This window comes from Chlamydotis macqueenii, chromosome 4 (assembly GCF_036417535.1).
Source record: "Chlamydotis macqueenii isolate bChlMac1 chromosome 4, bChlMac1.mat, whole genome shotgun sequence".
NCBI lineage: Eukaryota > Metazoa > Chordata > Aves > Otidiformes > Otididae > Chlamydotis > Chlamydotis macqueenii.
Genome location: NC_141559.1, coordinates 3,261,308 through 3,279,349, shown reverse-complemented (window position 1 = coordinate 3,279,349; position 18,042 = coordinate 3,261,308). Strand labels below are relative to the sequence as shown.

The following is an 18,042-nucleotide window of genomic DNA, read 5'->3' as shown; positions in this document are numbered from 1 at the left end:
CCTTCTCCAGGCTGAACAGCCCCAACTCTCTCAGCCTGTCCTCACAGGAGAGGTGCTCCAGCCCTCTAACCATCTTTGTGGCCTCCTCTGGGCTCACTCCAACAAGTCCACGTCCTTCCGATGTTGGGGGCTCCAGAGCTGGATGCAGTGCTGCGGGGGGGGTCTGAGCAGAGCAGAGGGGCAGAATCCCCTCCCTTGGCCTGCTGGCCATGCTTCTTGTGATGCAGCCCAGGATGCGGTTGGCTTTCTGGGCTGCAGGCGCACATTGTCAGCTCATGTTGAGCTTCTTGTCCACCAGTACCCCCAAGTCCTCCTTCTCAAAGCTGCTCTCAATCCATTCTCCACCCTGTCTGTATTTGTGCCTGGGATTGCCCTGACCCATGTGCAGGACCTTGCGCTTGGCCTGGTTGAACTTCATGAGGTTGGCACGGGCCCACCTCTCCAGCCTGTCAAGGCCCCCCTAGATGGCGTATCGACTGCACCAGACAGCTTGGTGTCATCCCAAAACTTGCTGAGGGCGCACTCTATCCCACTGTGTCACTGATGATGATATTAAGTAGTATTCATCCCAGTATGAATGTGGCAATAAGCTCTGGGAATCCAGGTAAAGCAAACTTTGACAGGCAAAGCAGGTCTCACTTTCTCAAAGTACAGGTGATGGAGAAAGGACTGGATGGATGGAATGCAGGAAATGTGGAATACTGGGATCTTTGAAAACCCTTTGCCGTGGGGTATTCAACAGGGCGCAACAGGATCAGGCATCCATGTTTGATGAGATTGTTTGAAAATCCCAGCCTGGATAAAATTCATTATAAAACCATCTGTGAAATTAGAGCTGTTGATGCAGCTTTTTCTCCTATTTCTCCCTATGTGTTTTCTTTATTTTCTAGTATTCAGAAAGGCACATAGTTTGGGATAACACAGCTTGAAAAGCTATCAATTTTCCTTAATAGTGCAAATCTGTCATGATCTGAAACGTGCTCCAGTTTACCTGAAGGACTGCGGTTTGGTGAACGAGCATGCCACCAGGTATGTGGCTCCTATAGACGCTCACAGGAGAAGGTGTGGTGATGCTCTAATCCTGTAGCAGATCTGTGTAGGCTGGTCCTTGTGCTAACTTGCTGATTTCTGTAGCCTCTGAAATGCTTCTGAGGTTGTTCTCTACGTGCTGAGCTCTGTCAGACTGAATGGGCCTTAAAGGTCTTTTTGTTCCTGTTATTATTGAAGTTACAGTCTTTGTAGGTGACTTATACCCCAAACAGAATTTAGATGCCACAAAAAATGTACCGCAAAAGCCTTTTTTCATCCTTTATTTCTCAACTTTTCACTTCTGTTTATTTATTTAGTTGCAACAATAATTAATATCACAGAGTTAACAAGGGGGGCAACCAGAAGGGGTAATAAATGGTATGTGACTAACAATACTGACTTTTTGCTATTTGGCTAGGAACCGGTGAGCGTTTTAAATGTCCAGGCAGAAGCAAGATGAGTACTGCCACGTGAAGACCCAGGAACTGGTGAGTTCAGATCAAATATTCAGGCTTTATCTCCAATATTTGAGTTAATACCAGTTACAGAATAACAGATAGACAAGTTCCAGGAACAGGCTTCTGCTTCACAGAAGCAGCTGTACAAGAGTATTACCAGGGACCCGTTCCTGAACAAAGAGAAATTGATGTTAAATCAAGAAGTGAGATTCTTGGATTAGTCTTGCTTTTAGCAGAGGACTTATTTCTAAATCTCAATGGCAGGTATTTTGGTCTACAGATAAAATGATTTCTTAACGCAACAAGGTGGACTCCCTCAGCCACGTCAGTGCCCTTAGCCCTGACGATCGGACCCTCAGCAGGGAGCGTACCCTCAGAGCCCTGGCAAGTCTCGTGATTCTCTCCTTCATCCAGCCCCTCAGTCTAGCCGGATGCTACAAACAGCAGTGATGTTTTCGTTTTCTGATGGCAGAAGAAAATCGCAGGTATTAGTAACAACTAGCCTTACATACTGAAACATTACAATAAACATTTATGCAGCCCTGTTTCAGCCACTCTGAGAAATTCACAGAAGCCAATGAATGAATGTGCTCTCCTTTATCGATGAGTATCAGGAGTAATTGTATCCAAGTCAATAATCATAGCTTTCTTCTTCTCTAACGTCACTGTAAATGGAAAATAATCCCATTTTAATCACATCTTTGCTCCAGCCCAGTCCAAGAGCAGTGAGTCATCACTGACTGCAGGGGAGTTGCCCCTGTCTAAGCTGGTAACACAGAAAGCTGAATTTGGTTTTCTACTTATATCACATGTTCGGATATTATGCAATTTGTGTTATCTCCTTCAAGACAGAAACATCCTCACGTTTTTGTCAGAAAGGGCTTACAGAGCAGGAGCTTCACAAAACAATAAATACATTCTGCTAGGCATAAATGATTTAGGTAGTTCATAGCATGCTTCATTTAATCCCATCGTTGCAGGGCTCTTCTAGATCCTCCATTATCAAATCCTGCTGGTTATTCACCCAGTTTCCTCTCTTAACTATTTTCTCCTCCTCCTTAGGGTTTTGACAAGCTTGGTCCCGGGGTGTCTGGTAGGTGGCAGCTGGCAAAATGGCATTGCCTTGGCCTCGCTGAGGACGGACCTCCCTGTGAACATTCTCCCTGGAGCAGAGCTGAAGTTTAAAGGCAGCTTGAAAGCCTCGGCGAAAGTTTTCGTTAAAGAAACCGTAGATGATGGGGTTGACGCTGCTATTGAAAAAGGCCAGCCAGTGAGCAAAGGGATAGATATAGATGTTGATGATCTGCAGCTGGATATCTGAAAGGACGGCATAGTCTGAGAGCATCATCAGAGTCCACAACGGAAGCCAGGATAGGGTGAAAAGCAAAGCCACAATAATGAGCATTTTGATGACTTTTTGTTTCTTCTTTGACACTCTATGCCGCTGCTCCTGGCCCTGTTTTCCCACCGCAGGCATCGCTGTGTTGAAGAGAGCAATGCTTATCCTCGCATACATGATAACGATGAGCGACAGGGGAGCCAGATAGATGTTGGCAAACAGAACCGTCGTATAGATCTTTCTCATTCCTGGGTTAGGCCAGTCCTCCCGGCACCAATATACAGGGCGGGTTTCGTTGCCATAGCCAAGAATCACCCTGAAATGCTTCTCTTCTTGCACCTGCAGCATGACTGCAGAGGGACACATGATTGCGACGGCCAGAATCCAGATGACCGCTATAATAACGACTGCAGTTGAAACGGTCAACTTCTGCTTAAATGGATAAACAATGCATCGAAACCTGTGGCAAAGACACCCGAGGGCGTGTGCAGAGAAGCCGTTCAGGGAATGCATAATCAAACAGGTAAGCATACACACACATTTTAAATTGTATGTTTTTTAAAAAGCAGAGATGGAATCATCTCTTCATCCTGCATAAACCAGTGGAGTTGCGTTTAGTTGCTCCATTTAAGAGCTGTGTTGGTAAAAACAATCTTTTAAAAAGTTATATTTAAGTTATATTTGCTGTTAAAATTTCCTTGTTTTGATCTGTGTCCGTATCAGCCTATTTCTTCTGCTACTTCATTCAACCAAAGCAGATGCCAGTGCCTCTATTTAGCTTAATAGCTAAGGAACAAACCAATTCTAGGCAGCCAGGTGTAACCCACCTGTACCACCTTTAAGAGATACCAGTGGTGGAGAAAATTGCTGTGGCTGCTCCTTAGACTCGGCCACATTTTGTTTTGCTTAACAACAGCCTTAGGAGCAAAATACATTTAATTTATTGCAGTGTTGTGTGGATTAATGGATCGGCATCAGCACGGTCAGGGGGCTAGAGGGAGATGAACGGGACAGCTTACACTTGTGCATCACCTTACCTGTCTACAGCAATAGCAACGAGAGTGAAGACTGAGGCAGAAACAGAGATTCCTTGGACCATCCCGCTCATCTTGCAAACCAGGCTCCCAAACGGCCATCCTGGAAGGAAACAGGCAGGTGAAATTGCCGCCATCTCAGTGCAGTGCTACGCTTATATATGTAAGAGGAAATTTCCGCCCCCGAACCAATACATTCCTTTTGTTCTGTGAGGCCATAGCAGGCATTAGGAAGGCAGAGGCCACATAAACAAATGCTTTGCCAGATGCCTCGGGTGAGTTTCTGATATTCTGAGAAATAGCAAAGCAAAAATGTGTGGTTTAACATCCTGTTAAAATGAGATCTTGAGACAAGAAAGGGAATCGACTTCACAGTTGTCTGTTCTCTGCTTCTGGCTCATAGCAGCTGCCGAGTCTTCCTGAACGTACGACCTGGATCTGGGAGAATCCCTTCTTAAAATGGGGGGATGTGGAAGTCAGCAAGGACAGCTGGAGTCAGAAGGTGAGTTAGAGTCCAACCTCCTTGCCTCTCTGCTGAGAAGGCTGCAACGGTGCCTAAATATTTTTAACCAGTGCAGGGGTGACATCTGAGAGATTTTGCCCCCTGAGCCCAGCATGCAAAATGAGGCCTCCAAATTTGCCCCGAAAACTTCCTCAAAGGAGTTGTTTTCTGTACGCGAGGGACAGAATTAAGGAGCAATTTATGCGCGTCACTGTCACATGCACCTGGCTCTCGGGGTCCCCGAGGAGGCTGACACTCACAAATGCAGGCGAGTCCCTCTTGAGCTCTTTCTGCTGCGTGGAGCGAACTGGCCTACCTGCAATGATGTTGTCCAGGAGGGTGGTGGGCATGCAGAAGATTCCCACCAGCAAATCGCTGACAGCCAGGTTTAAGATGAAAAGGTTTGTGACTGTATGCATGTGTTTACTCCTCAGAACAGTGAAGCAAACCACTCCATTGCCAACCATACAGAGCAGGAAGATGAGGAGGTACGAGACAATGAAGACAGCTGCCACTGAAGGCTGATGAAGGTAGAAGTCCACGTAGGAGACGTTGCCTTCTAAGTAGAGGTACTTGTATGTCCCGTTATAATTCAGCACTTGAGGCCAATCGAATGAAGAGTTTGAGTCCATTTTCTTACTCGCGTTGTAATGTGCCTTAGAAGATATTTTTTAAAAGGTCATGTTAGTACTCTTGAAATGGATCTGAAGAAACGTGACTAGACTGGATATACTTACAATACAGGTGTACAAAAGTGAGTGGTTAGACTGCTGAAAGTTTTCTTCCTTCTGCAGGCTCCATAAATTAAGTCTTTCCTTTCCCAAAGGAGAGGAAAGGCAGACAGGAGGTAAACTCGCCTATTGTGTTGTGTCGGGTAAACAGATCAACAACCTGAACAGTTTATTCTGAGAAACAAAAATAGTCAGAATTCTTCAGAAATCCATTTCCTCAACAGCTTGAGTAATCTGGCACTTAAGCAACAGTGAGATTTCTGCACCGTGAAAAACAGTTAAATTAAAGCTTTCTGAAGTGGCACTAACCTTCTGCCTGTATGTATCCAAATGCAATCCTATTTCATTGAAAATGAAATACTTTTGTGTACAGTTGGTATTAGACCACAGTTGATTTTTACTTCCCTGCTTACAAGCTACGTAGATCAGAAGAGTCTGCAAATATGAAGGACTACAGTGTGTTTAAAACATGCTGAAGTACAAGATAGCTGAATTAATTTCCTAGCTCTGCTACTGAATTCCCATGTGATCTTGGGGAATTTGTACTCTCTCCATGTTTCGGTTTTCCGTGAGCAATACTTTTCCCACATGGTTTATTCACGCTCTAAAGTAATTTTTCCTGTTTTATATTTTATTAGATTACTCTTGGCAAAAACTCCAAGCTTTTTCAAAGAGAGAGTTTGTTTCAATTCTGAACTTTCTTGATATTGTATCATTTCTGTTTCAAGCTACAGATATCTGTGCTTTCTGTGTGTTGTAGTAGCAATGCTTTTGCTGGTGTCCTGGTTTGAAGATAAGGAGTACAAGACTTTTTGTTGGACCACTTGATGGAGCCGAGAGAATTCTTTTTAAGGCAGGTACAGAATTTTTGTGCCCCAATCTTCCAAATTTAACTGATCAAGATTAACTTTGTAGGCTGCAGTCTAAACGAAATCTTAACCGTGACAAGCTTTTAACTCACATAGCAATGGCATCAGCGCTGGCATCTTGACATGTACAGCTGACACCAGGTAAGTTAACTTGCGAGCAGCATTACAATGTTTTTTTCCACACTTATTTTACCTGCCAGATGGACACTTTGAAACTTAGGTAAAGGGAGTAGGGAAAATGATCAGGTTGCTGTCTGCTGATACTGCCAGCAAGATGGCTTTTGGATAAAGCTTGATTAAAATGGGCTTTGGGTTTATGTTTCTTAAACGGGCATATGTATATAGACACGTAAAGAGGCAGGGGGATAGAGCTGTTCCTAACTTAAAAGAACAGCAAAATTAATTGGTGGCAAAAGGCACCAAATTAATGTATGGGTGCAGGTGCCTTTAGGACACTTACAAATTCCTGAGCGTAAATGGAATTTAAATTAAGGCACAACTATTCAAATCCTGATGAGCTGGTATGCGAGGGAAGGAAGGTGCTGGCCGTGTCTCTTCCCTTACGAAAGGAAGCTCGGAGAAGACCCTTTTTTGTGCAGCTAAGGTGTCACTGCCTCACTAGATCCCTGATGACGAGGCATGCACTGCTTTTCTCATATCTGTGGAGTCACGATGGAAGGTGACATGCTGTTGTCACTCTGCGTAGGACAGCCCTCTCCCCAGGAGAAGAAAACAAGCCTTAGGGACAAATGCTAAAAGGACAGGTCTTTATTCTTCATTCTTCTTGATGAGTTGTACTTAAAAGAGTTTCTAATTTACCTTCTGTCTCTGCCTGTTGTTCCCTGACATATTTACTCATACCCAATTCTGGGGAAAGCACTGCTGCTTTTCTATATTGTGCTTGTCCAAGAAATTCAATAACATCAGAGCATCTGCAAGTGTTTTACTTCCAGGTAGCAAGTGCAGTAAAAAAATATTTTTATTCAAATGTATTATCTTCCAATTGCTTTAACTAGTCAGAGATCAGAGTCAACTGCTGTGGAAAATGTTTTAATGCCAATTTTAATAGTCACTCAAGAAAGGAGACACTGGTGCATTTGCATACAAACATGCCCGAGAAGAGTGTTGGCAGAACACAAATATAAATATTTGACAGCAGTAGTTTACACTGTCACTTTAATCACAGATCTGGAGCAGCGCTTTATAAATCCCACAAGATGCTGCGTGACTAAAACCCCATTTAAAGCTCAGCATCTCTCAGGCTCCCTTTTGGCCCATAACGAGAAATAAATTTATTGCTGCTCACTTTCCTCATCTTCCCACAGCCAGCTTCTCAGGGCGTCAAGGAGCAGGAGCCCAATCCCTCCCTGCCCAGGTAGATGACCACCTAGATGAGAAGCAGAGCTTACCACAGGAGCTTCCTTCCCTGGGACAGGCAGCCGGGTGCCTGGCTTGGCGTGGCCGTACTGGATGAGGCCCAAATCTGTAACAAGGAATCCAACACATCAGTGTTTGCTCTGTAGGTCTAAGTCACTTCCGGGGCTGCCGATGAATGGTATTAATCAAGTTACAAATGCAAGGGCTTTTGATTTCAAGCCTTTTTTTTTCCTGATGGCTAGCGATGAGAGCAAGCAAGGAGCTTGGTTTAACACAGGGGATGTGAAATTGCAAGAAATGGAGCAGACAGTGCAGATAATCTGACACTTGTTGCAGGTTTGGAACAAGCAAAGCAAGGGATGGAGCTACCCTAGACAAGTTGCTGCATTTCAGACTGTGATGCAGCTGGGTGAGAAAATGGGAGTTCCGCTCTGTGCACGGTAAGCGCGAGACTTGTGGTTCTCATAGGTGTCCCACCCGGTTTTGAAAGTTTTGGCAAAGAGTAGCATACACCCAATCCCAAGGGTCTGGAAAAAGTCAGGCCCTCTGCCCCTTCACATCCTCTAACAAAAATAAATATGTGTTTGGCTCCTTTGTTTTGGCTTTTCTGAGGTTCCGCCTAAGTTCGTGTACTCCAATGTTTCTGTGCAAACAGGTCATCCACAAATGTATCTATTATTGTTATTGTAAATTAACACTAATATTCTTCTGTAATGCCTTGGTTCCCACAGGTGGGGCTTTAGAAAAGCCACTGCAGCCTGGGGAAGATGGCTTTTGCCTCACGCTGTGTTCCCAGTGCCCACGAGAGACAGGACCTGTGCTGTCCCCCAGCAGATGAGAGAGAGGTGGCTTTCCTTCCTTGCCTGATCGTATGAGGGAAAAGTCCTTTTTCGGTCCATGAGAGAGAAGCATTCTTCCTCTGTGCAAGAACAGAGAAGGAATATCTACAGTTTAGATTTTATTGCTGCATTACACCTTGTATACACAACTGTGCATGAGCTACCCAGGCTTCTGCTAGGGTTTTTACAAGGACAAATTGTTACACAGGTAATACTAACATGAGACTTCAGTCGCAGGAGTACAAACCCTCGAGGGTCATTCCTGTGCAATAGCAGTATTCTAGTGAACTCATTACTTCTGATTCTGTTCATTAAGACAACTAAAATGATTCCTCATCACACTAAAAGCAGGAGCCATAATGTTCTCATTTTTTTTTTAGCTATATATTTTGTATTTTCTCTCTTTTTCTGACAATATACTGTAAAGCAATATCTTTCAGTCTTTTCACTAATGAACTCTGGTATGGTTTTTCTTTGTAACTGATAAACAAGAAGTTGCAAACAGCCTCAAGGCAAAATTGGAGTTTTGATGTTTGTATCAGAGTCTGATCCCAGTTGCACTAATGAAATTTGATATCATTGCGGCTGTAGCAAACAGTGAATTTGGTGTGCAAACACCATACCTTACAGGAAGCAGAAAACGTACACAGATTTTTATTATATTGAAGCCGAGATGGAAAAGGATTGGCTGGAAGGAGAAAAGAAGGTACAGTGCCTTGTGTTTTGACAAGATACTTGCCAGCTAAAAGAGACAATGATAAATAATCGAGAGAGGCGTAGAAGACAGTAACATAAATCATCTAAGAAAAGGGAGAAAATAACACAAAGCTTAAGTATTACAAGATGATAAATAAAAGTAATTTGCTTCCGCGTGGTAATTTGATAAGGGCATGGCCTTCCTGCTTCATTTAATAGACCAGAGGAAAATCTGCAAAGTGGTAAAGAAGGAGCCTCAACTAGCAAAAAACTGTCCAATCCCACGGGGTTTTTAAACACACTACACTCGCGCACTGTTGAAATCCCAGTAACAGCATCCATAGCCAAATATGCAGTATAAAGTCTCATGGGATAATCAGGGCAATCTCATGGCAGTGGATATGGAAAACTAATTTTCCATTTTCACAATAGGAGTTTAAGGTAATTATAAAGTGAAAGCAATTGTTTTTTTGTTGGCCACATGGAGGAAATCTGGTCACCACTCAGCCAGCCAACACGGCTTCACCTTTGTGCACAACCATCTGTTTTTGTTATCTTCATTTTTGTGTGTGTGTGAAAACTCCTTACAGAATCTTCTGAGGCTTTAGACGGTGAAGCAAAGATAAGGAACCTTCAGACATGAAGAACAGAAGCATGTTGTCCTGGAAAAAGACTATGTAATGTGGTAAGTGCTGAAAAAATTGATCTTCCCTTCCTCTAAGCTTCACACTCAGTAATAAGACAAGTACAGAAATTTCCTGGAGACCAAGGAAGATGATAGCATCTCTGGTCTGCTGAGAAATTAGGAAATCCTGCTTGCAGAATGCAGCCACTGAAGGATGTCAAAAAAAAAAAAAAAAAAGCAGGACCTCATTCTGTGTCTTTGAAATAAGGAAGAGACCAATGCATGGATTATCCTATGATTCAGTGCATCAGAAACAGCTACTGACAGAAAAGACCAAATTGTTCTTGCCTAAAAAAAAAAAAATAAGAAAATCAGCTGTAAACATTTCCAACTTGAGGCAACAGCATATAAAAATGGCAAGCACCCTGGCAGCACCTAAGCAGGATGGACAGTAGCATAGAGAAATAGATCCACGCTGTTCAGTACTCAAGAGTCTTCATTTGTTTCATTTAGTTCTGGTCAATTTAATTCAAGAAAGATTTAGATCAAGTGGAGGAAGTGTGTAGGAAGTCGAGGGCTCAAAAGCATGACCTGCAGGAAAACAGTGTAAGATAAGGGGTCATTTCATCTAGAAAGGCTCATCGTAGTGATACGTTCTCCCCTTTTGCTTCGAGTTTCACAAATACTTTATCATAGCCTCATACATTTCAAAGGTTACAGATGAAGGACCTATGTTTGCAGATGAGCAGGGCTCATCTTTGCTTTCTCTTCCAGAGAAAAGGTGGGGCTTCAGCAACAGCTAAACCCCAAGTTCCAGACTGAGGATCAAGCATGGGACAGGCAGAAGTGCAGAAACATAGTAATGAAATGGAGCACCTGGGCTTGCCAAGATAAATGCCACGGGCACAACAGCCTTCTTCCGCCCCCCAAGTCAAGGTTTCATTGGAGTGTCATTGAGTCCCTGTCAATTTGTGTAAGGTAAGTTTTAACCTTGTGTTGCCCTTAGTGTCAGTTTCCTATACAAGCAGAAGTGTTTGGTCTGTGTAACACAGGACTTGAATCGCAAAGTACAAACTCTGAGGATATTAATGAACTGACTTTTTAAGTGAGTATTTTATTTACCTTTTAATCCATCACAATTTTGATGATATTTTGCATGAAATACCTAGATGTGTCTTCTGAATATATCACAGGGAAAGGGTAAGCTTTCAGCTAAGAAAAAGGAGGTGTGAAAGAAAAGTCACAGTAAAAATAGCAAGTTGCAATAAAAATTCTTACTGACATTTTCTTCTGTGGAGAAAAACAAGTACACAATGAGAAGGAAATTTCTTACTTCTAAACAGGCAGTTTCAGTGAGATACTTGAGGTTGCTCACAGGGCTCTTAGGGACTTAAGTTGTTCATCTTCCCCTAACAGTCATTTATCTGGGACCAAAGTAAATATTTTATCAGAAGATTTTTTTTTAGAGATCATACATTTTTCCTGTCCTACCTAATTATAATGAAGAACCCTATCAGTAGGATTGCTATAATAAATAGAACAAGCCTTAGTTGCAGATTACTGATCCACTTGAGCTAGAAATATATATAACAAGTTGCCACAAAGCCAAATCTCAAACATAAATCAAAAGATGCTAGTGGCAGCTAAGGCGTTCACAGCACATTTGTTACATTTGTCTGCAAGGTATCTTTTTTCCCACTGAAATATTCCATTTAAATATTATGCAGTTTTCATGGCAAATATTTATTTTGTTCCCACACTAACCGAGGAATATCGCTGAAAATTTACCATAGCAAAACCTTGTGAAAGCTAAGCATTTTCTGCCCTTTGCCCTTAAGATGCCAACGTATTAATTTTATCCTTCCAAAGACCTTTGTGACTCCTACCAATTTGGCCAGAAAGATTCAAAACCCAAGTATCCCATTTGTCTAAGAGTCAAATACTGAGTGGAAGTTGGTCAGTTATTTGTTTTGGCTTTTCATCCATTGTGAAGCTGCCTGACATAGTGCATGAAGAGGTTTGATAGAGGTTTGAAGAAGGATTGATAGTATAAGCAGGTACAATGACAGTGTTTTCAATACGGGCTGAGTCCTTGGTTACACAGTAAAATCAAAGTTTCTAACATTTTGGTAGCAAAGGAACCCAGAGAAGGTGTTTTCTGCATGCATGTTTTATTATGATAGCTGTAACAGCTATCAGAGTTTTCAGAGAATTAGAGCTTAGGTTGCTTACATATTGCTTTTTTTTATACTTTTTTTTTTTTTTTTTGCTTAATGCTTAGCCATGTTGAGGTTTTCCAATTTAAAGATTTTATGTGATGTGTCACAGGTTCTTCTTAATCTTAACCAAAAATCTCAGCCAACTGTTCCCTGAAATAAGATTAAAGTAAGATTTCCACACACAGGCACACTTATCCAGCCGCTTTATGAAAGAGCCTAGTAAGTCATAAGATTTCAGCTCCTTTATACTTGGAAATGGCTTTTTGTTATCTTCACAAGAATTCCCCTAAGACCACTCACAATCCAAGTCTTAACGTTACAAATGTCTTAGTGGCCTCTATGCATCTGGAATGTAAGGAGTCTTTCTAGCCTTAGTCCTCTTGGCCAGCAGCAGGGAGAGAAACAAGGACGGTGCTACCACTAATGTCAGCAGCACTGGGGAAAATAGTCATCCGTTCAGTAGACTGCAAGGAAATGATACAGCACATTAAGTACAGGGTTCAGCCCGGTCATGGTAACTGAGACATATGCCCAAGCCTTAAATGAATAGCTGCTGAGTCAGAAAACAAGAAAACAAAACATGAGAAAAATCTGTCTAGAAATTGCACAATGCTTAATTGACAGCTATGGTAATTCTTAATGAGGCTAAGTTATTAGAACACAAGCCACCTAATAGTCATCTTCTCTTTGTGATGTTATACTGACCACAGCATGACTCTGAGAAATATTCTTTTTAAAGTTAGTGCAATTGACCTGGTGCTTAGGACACTTCCAGAAACACTAATACTTGAGGTATCTTCCCTTTAGAGGGTTCAGCCACCCCACCACCTAGTCTGGCGCCACAAAAAGGAGAACTGGGCTTGTTAAAATGAAGGAGTGGATCCTGTACAAGGCAGGACTACAGAAAGCCAGGTGCACTCACTCCATCTTGCCCTTGCTATTCAGACTTGCATTCAGCAGAGAAGTGATGAAATGCTCATTAAGTGAGTCATTGTGGCTGAGAAGTAAAACTTAGGAGCAAAGTGCTGTGGAAAAATGCTACTACAGCTAGAACAGCTTTCTTCCTATTCACCAGTACACATGTAGCCACTGAGTGCTCCAGCATTAGCAATGTTTTGAGAGGAGGCTAGCAATCCTGTCAGATCTCTCTCTTCTCTTTTGCTAACATTGGCTGATCAACCGTGTCTGCTACTCCTGAGAACCACATACTGAGCAGGACATTCTTGGTGCCCTCTGCTACTCCCATGTACCCTGCTTCTAGTTGTCCATTTTTATTAATACATTACTTGTATCCAGAAGGGGAAACAAGTCCCTAGGTGAGCAGCTTACAGTAGAGTTAAACTATTTTAATTAAGTTCTCCTGAGATGCAATCTTTAAGTAGCAGCTCTGCATCCACCATGGGAAACTGGCCAGGGAGCCCACTAATATCACCTGAACTGGTCTGAGCTTTCTTTCACTGTAGAGATAATCCAGTGAGCACTTAAGAGTAAGTGTTTTGGATTAAGCTATGGGAACGTTTCAATTATTGCCATGCTTTGTGCAGCACTAAGTTCCCCACTAATGGGAGATCAGCCTCCTAAATTGCCACCTTCCAGCACAGCAGCTGATTTTTTATCATCTGAACTCTTTCTATATTGGCTGGACAGCAGGCACAAAGCTGAATCATCTGATATTATGTGTGGGTTAGGGCTCTGCACATGAGTAACCCTTTGTCAGAGCAGTCAGAGATGACAGCTGTGTCATTTGCAATATTGAATGTTTGGACAGAGTAATTGGGGAGTAGGTAAAAGGAGGAAGCAAGTGTAGTCATAGTTTAAGAAAGAGAACTGTAAGATAGTCCCAGTGAAGAATAAAACCAACAAAAAGAGCAAGCAATTTAGGAGCCCGTTGATCAGATTGCAAGCTAATTCAGCAGGTACAGAGAGGCAGGCACTGACCCAGTGTAGTCTATGCCCTCTTCAAATGGAGGATCCCATAATCACCGCAGAGCGAATGACCAGAACTCAGCCCGAGGGACACTGACAACACTTTATTAGCCTGTACAGAAACATGGCATGAACATTGTTAGGCAGAGCAGCAAACTGCCAAGAGACACAGCCAACAAGTCTTCTTTGCTGTGTCCTGTGCAGTAAGCCTCAAGAGAGCAATTAAATTCTTCATCATGAAGCATTTAACTGTCCCTACAGCAAGTCACACTCTGACACTGGATGATGCTGTTGGGCAATAGGGTCCTAAGTAACTAAATATGCAGGTTAGCCCGCTTTCCCACTGCGGACAACTGCTGCAGGTAGCTGAAGAGCCAACATTGCCTTGCAGGCAAATCCTCAGAGAGCCGATAGCTGTTCAAGTAAGAGAAAAATTGACTCAGATTGAGTGCTGCTTGGATCAAACAGACACAACTGAAATGGGACTTGTATTCCAGAAGTAACACTAAATCACTAAAATTGTCTGATATTAAGTCTTAATTCATGTTAGTCTGTGTCCAACTTAGTATATACTAGTTCAAATCTACCCAACTGCACATCTAACATTAAACTAACAGAAGAGTTTAAATGGTTTGCATTTTAGATCAGGGATCACTACTGAGAGCTTATTACAATTAAATAGCATTTTACCTCCTCATGCAAGTTCCCAGGCAGTGGAATATCTGCTTCTACTTGACTGGAAGGTAAGCAGAACAATCTGCCTTGACTGAGGGCAGAATAGATGGGCAACTTAGTGTTGAATCCTTAACACCAAGCCGTAACCGATGGTCTAAGTTGTCCAGAGGCAACACCTTTAGCCTTCACCAACTGTTATTAACTGGCTATTAAGGTTATAGCAAGGGTTTAACCTGCACATGACCCTCTCTAGAAAGAGCTAATAGTCTGCAGAAGGGCTGTAAAACAAGGAAATGAAATTAACTTTTTATACCTTCCTACTTGCTAACTGTTGACTTTTACTAACTTGGTACACCACCATTTATATCTAGACAGTCATTTTAAGTACCCACTTACAGATTAATCTAACAATTCTTCCTGTCACTTGCTGTCATCATTTGAATCCATTTCGTACTCCGAAACTCCAGTTTACTGCCTCAGTGACTTCCTCTTCTGTATGTACCAAGCGATTACCACCACTCAAATTTTAAGCCTCACCTGGATAACATGGGTAGGTACTTCTAACAGAGGTCAGAAATTCCACATACTCCTACCACATTGAGAGGTTGGCTCTCATTAACCTGTGGAGTTCAAGCTGTCTTGTTTGAGGTGGTTTTCTGTCCAAACAGGCTATTCCCTACAGTCACCCATGTCCCCTTTCCTGTGTTTCTGTCCAGGTACACCACATCCTTTCAGGTACGAAGGAGAAAGCAACACGGAGCACTAGCGACTTGACTGAATCCAGAGGTTTCAGTGGCATGGTAAGTTGTCCTGCTTTGTCATCTTCTCTTGCTTGGTGATCCCTTTTGTCACTCATTAGCGTTAGGCATAATTTCATCAAATTATCACAACTCCAAGACCTCAGTGGAAATAGCTGCTGGAAACTAACACCGCACACACCTACTACAAGTTCACACACACATGCATTTCAGCTCTGAAGGCATTTCTTTTATTTGGCACCTGCACTCTGAGGTCTCCATCAAAATTAGCCTGACTTCACATGTTGAACCAAGCTCTCTCCGCTCCCCTACAGCCCATTTTGTTCAACAAGTGATAGCTGAAACTGAAGTGTGATGCAATTATTCTTTTATTGCATTTGCTTCCTTATTCAAAGCAGCTTATATTGCAGAGCGTAGTGTATTTGATGGGTCATGAAACTGTCTTCATCTGTTAGTTTGATTGTATACTTTTACTTACACTGCTACCAGCAAGTTGCTCTAACCACCTAGGTTTACCCACTGGAAGGCAACATCAAAATAAGCACCCTCCAACCATATTGACTAAGGTCACCTGTGGACTAGCAGCATTTTATTGAAGCTCTCAGCCTCAGGATTTTAGGCTTCAGTTTTCATGAGAGTTGAAAACAAACTGTACAGTAACTCCTCCCTTCTAAAGGCAGAGTTAACGATTTCCTCTAAAGAGAGAATTGCTTTTCTGTCAATGCAGTACTCTTGATACTTTTCACTTAGTAAGTCAGATTCCAAATAGAAAACCCTTTTACAAGGAGAGGACAGGCCAAAATTTAAAACATACCCTTATCTTTACATTTAAATGCCTATGAACTAATACATCACTACACAATTAAACAATCACCTCTCATTGTTTAAGGACATTGATGCATCAAACACTGGCATCAGCTACCCCTAGACTACCAACTGGTAAATTCAACTTCTCAACTCCAAAAACTGTAGATTTCTGTGAAAGCAAGTAGGTTTCACCAAGATACTCAAATAAGTAGATTAACATCAGCATAACACAGGAGTTAGCATATGCAATAGCCATCAGGAAAACTTATCGGAATGCTGCTCTGCCTCAAGCAGCAAGGACTGGAATTACATTTTCCTTTTAATATTTTCCTTTTGAGAAAAAATCAGCAGCACAGGTCCATACCTTTGGTCTGAAATGCCATCTTACAGGTACCTAATTGCAAGCCTCAAGAAAGAGTTCTCCCCTGGAGAGAATTGTACTTAAGTAATTATCCTTTCTCCAGCAAAATATTTGAAACTGATCCCACTGCATTTTGTACTTGCCAGCCCCTGAGCATGGATCCAATATAAAAAACACAGCACTATTTGCCTCTGGCTGGAGTTAAATAACAAGGGTACATCAAGCTTCAGATATTTTTCTCCTGGAGTTTGTCTGCTATTCATATAGCAGCAAAATAAGAGCATGTAAAACTTTACTCAGGCACTGAGGAACAAGTTTCTAAGGCACCCCTTGGAGAGCCATTCTGATAGAAATGAATAGTACACAGGACTAAAACAGGATGTGCTTCACATAAAACATCCCAAATACATTTTCAATAACAGTTTTGACATTCATCATCTTCAAAAACACTTAGAGGTACAATTCTGTTCTGTACACATTTGGTGTTTGATCTGAGCACAGTTACACCGCTAGCACTAACAAGACAGCCAGTGCTGACCATTGGAGGTAAACCCACCACAAAGCTTGCTCTAACATACTGTCGTATGCTTTCAGCACCTTCATTCACAGCAAAATTGACCTAACTCTGATTTCTAGCACTCAAATTTCCCAGATGCAGCAGAGCAACTGTCTTAACTATCAGCATTTGACAACTGTCCTTTAAAAACCTTATTTCAGCCCACGTAGATTGGTAGCTGTGTGTAGTCAATTGGAAAAAAAGCAAGTTACACAAGCGGCTCTACCTGCCCCTCTTCCACAGCGGTGCTCTTCACCAGCGGGAAGAGGCTTTTCTGTGTAAAAAGCTGGAGCTCCGCACATCGATTAAGCAGCCAGCACAGTTAGACTGGCACTTGCAGCAGCAGCACCGCAAATGCTTTCCTCCCGTCACACACAGTGGTCCTTGCTGGCCATGCAGCTGCCATGTCCATGTTGTGTGTGCATCCCCAAGATTTTAAACCACAAAGCCATTTGGGTCAGAGGCATCTCCTGCCACCCTCTATCCCCACAGGGCATCAACAGGTCAATGCTGTAGCCGTGCACTCTCTGGGACCCACAAAAGCAGCATGCAGGGGGGCTTGCTTACCAGAAAGCAGATGCCTGGCATCACCAGGAGCCCCATACAGGCAGTGTTATGTCCCCAGAATTACTGGGGCACACCCCATCACCTCAGAGCAGCAGGACCCAGCATCCTACTTCACACACACAAAAAAAACCTGTTGCTAACAAAGCAACTGCATTTTTACCTCAGCTCCCAGCTACAGCAGAAAAGGGAAAAAAAAAAACCAACCCAAGTTAAAAGCAGCCCACCACCCTGCCCTCACAGGATGCCCCCACTTACTGGTGCCAGAGCTCCAGAGCAGCCACTAGTTCAGCACAGCAAGGCGGGAGATTGCAGCCCAGGGCACAGCAGAGAGGGAATAGACCCCCGCCGGCTCCTGCCTGATGCAAGGAGGAGGGAGAGAGCAGGAAGGAGGGACTGGAGAAAGCAGTCCAAAGCCAGGCTTCCAAACCCTGGGGCTGGAGGGCTGTCACCTGCAGCAGCCACTATCGTGGGGTGGAGGGGATGCCTGGTTTGCACATCAGGGCTGGGTTTCCTGCCTATGTTTCCTTGGAGAGCCTCTCCCTTCTGCTCTTTTTGAGGCACTACTTCACCTTAGGAAACACAGTCAGGGACCAACTGTTAGCTCCCCAGATGCCAGCCCCCTGACGCACACCCCCAGCCAGTACAGCTGTGGGAGTAGCAATCTGGAGCTCTCT

The 18,042-nt window shown here is 43.0% G+C and overlaps 1 protein-coding gene across 1 annotated transcript; it reads right to left on the bottom strand.

Moving 5' to 3' along the window:
* Positions 1-2,445: 2,445 nt before the first annotated feature.
* On the bottom strand, positions 2,446-4,997 carry NPFFR2 (neuropeptide FF receptor 2). Its single transcript, XM_010118519.2, has 3 exons — positions 4,679-4,997; positions 3,864-3,963; positions 2,446-3,286 (listed from the first exon to the last, which is right to left on the bottom strand). Exons 1-3 carry the CDS (start codon positions 4,992-4,994, stop codon positions 2,446-2,448), a joined length of 1,257 nt encoding a protein of 418 aa, XP_010116821.2. The 5' UTR covers positions 4,995-4,997.
* Positions 4,998-18,042: the final 13,045 nt, after the last annotated feature.

Excerpts from the sequence above, each read along its gene's own strand:
- NPFFR2 (XM_010118519.2), bottom strand. The coding sequence starts at position 4,994 with ATGGACTCAAACTCTTCATTCGATTGGCCTCAAGTGCTGAATTATAAC. Across the intron at positions 3,964-4,678 it reads CCTGGACAACATCATTGCAG|GATGGCCGTTTGGGAGCCTG; the intron begins GTAGGCCAGTTC and ends GTTTCCTTCCAG. Across the intron at positions 3,287-3,863 it reads GTTGCTATTGCTGTAGACAG|GTTTCGATGCATTGTTTATC; the intron begins GTAAGGTGATGC and ends TCTTTGCCACAG.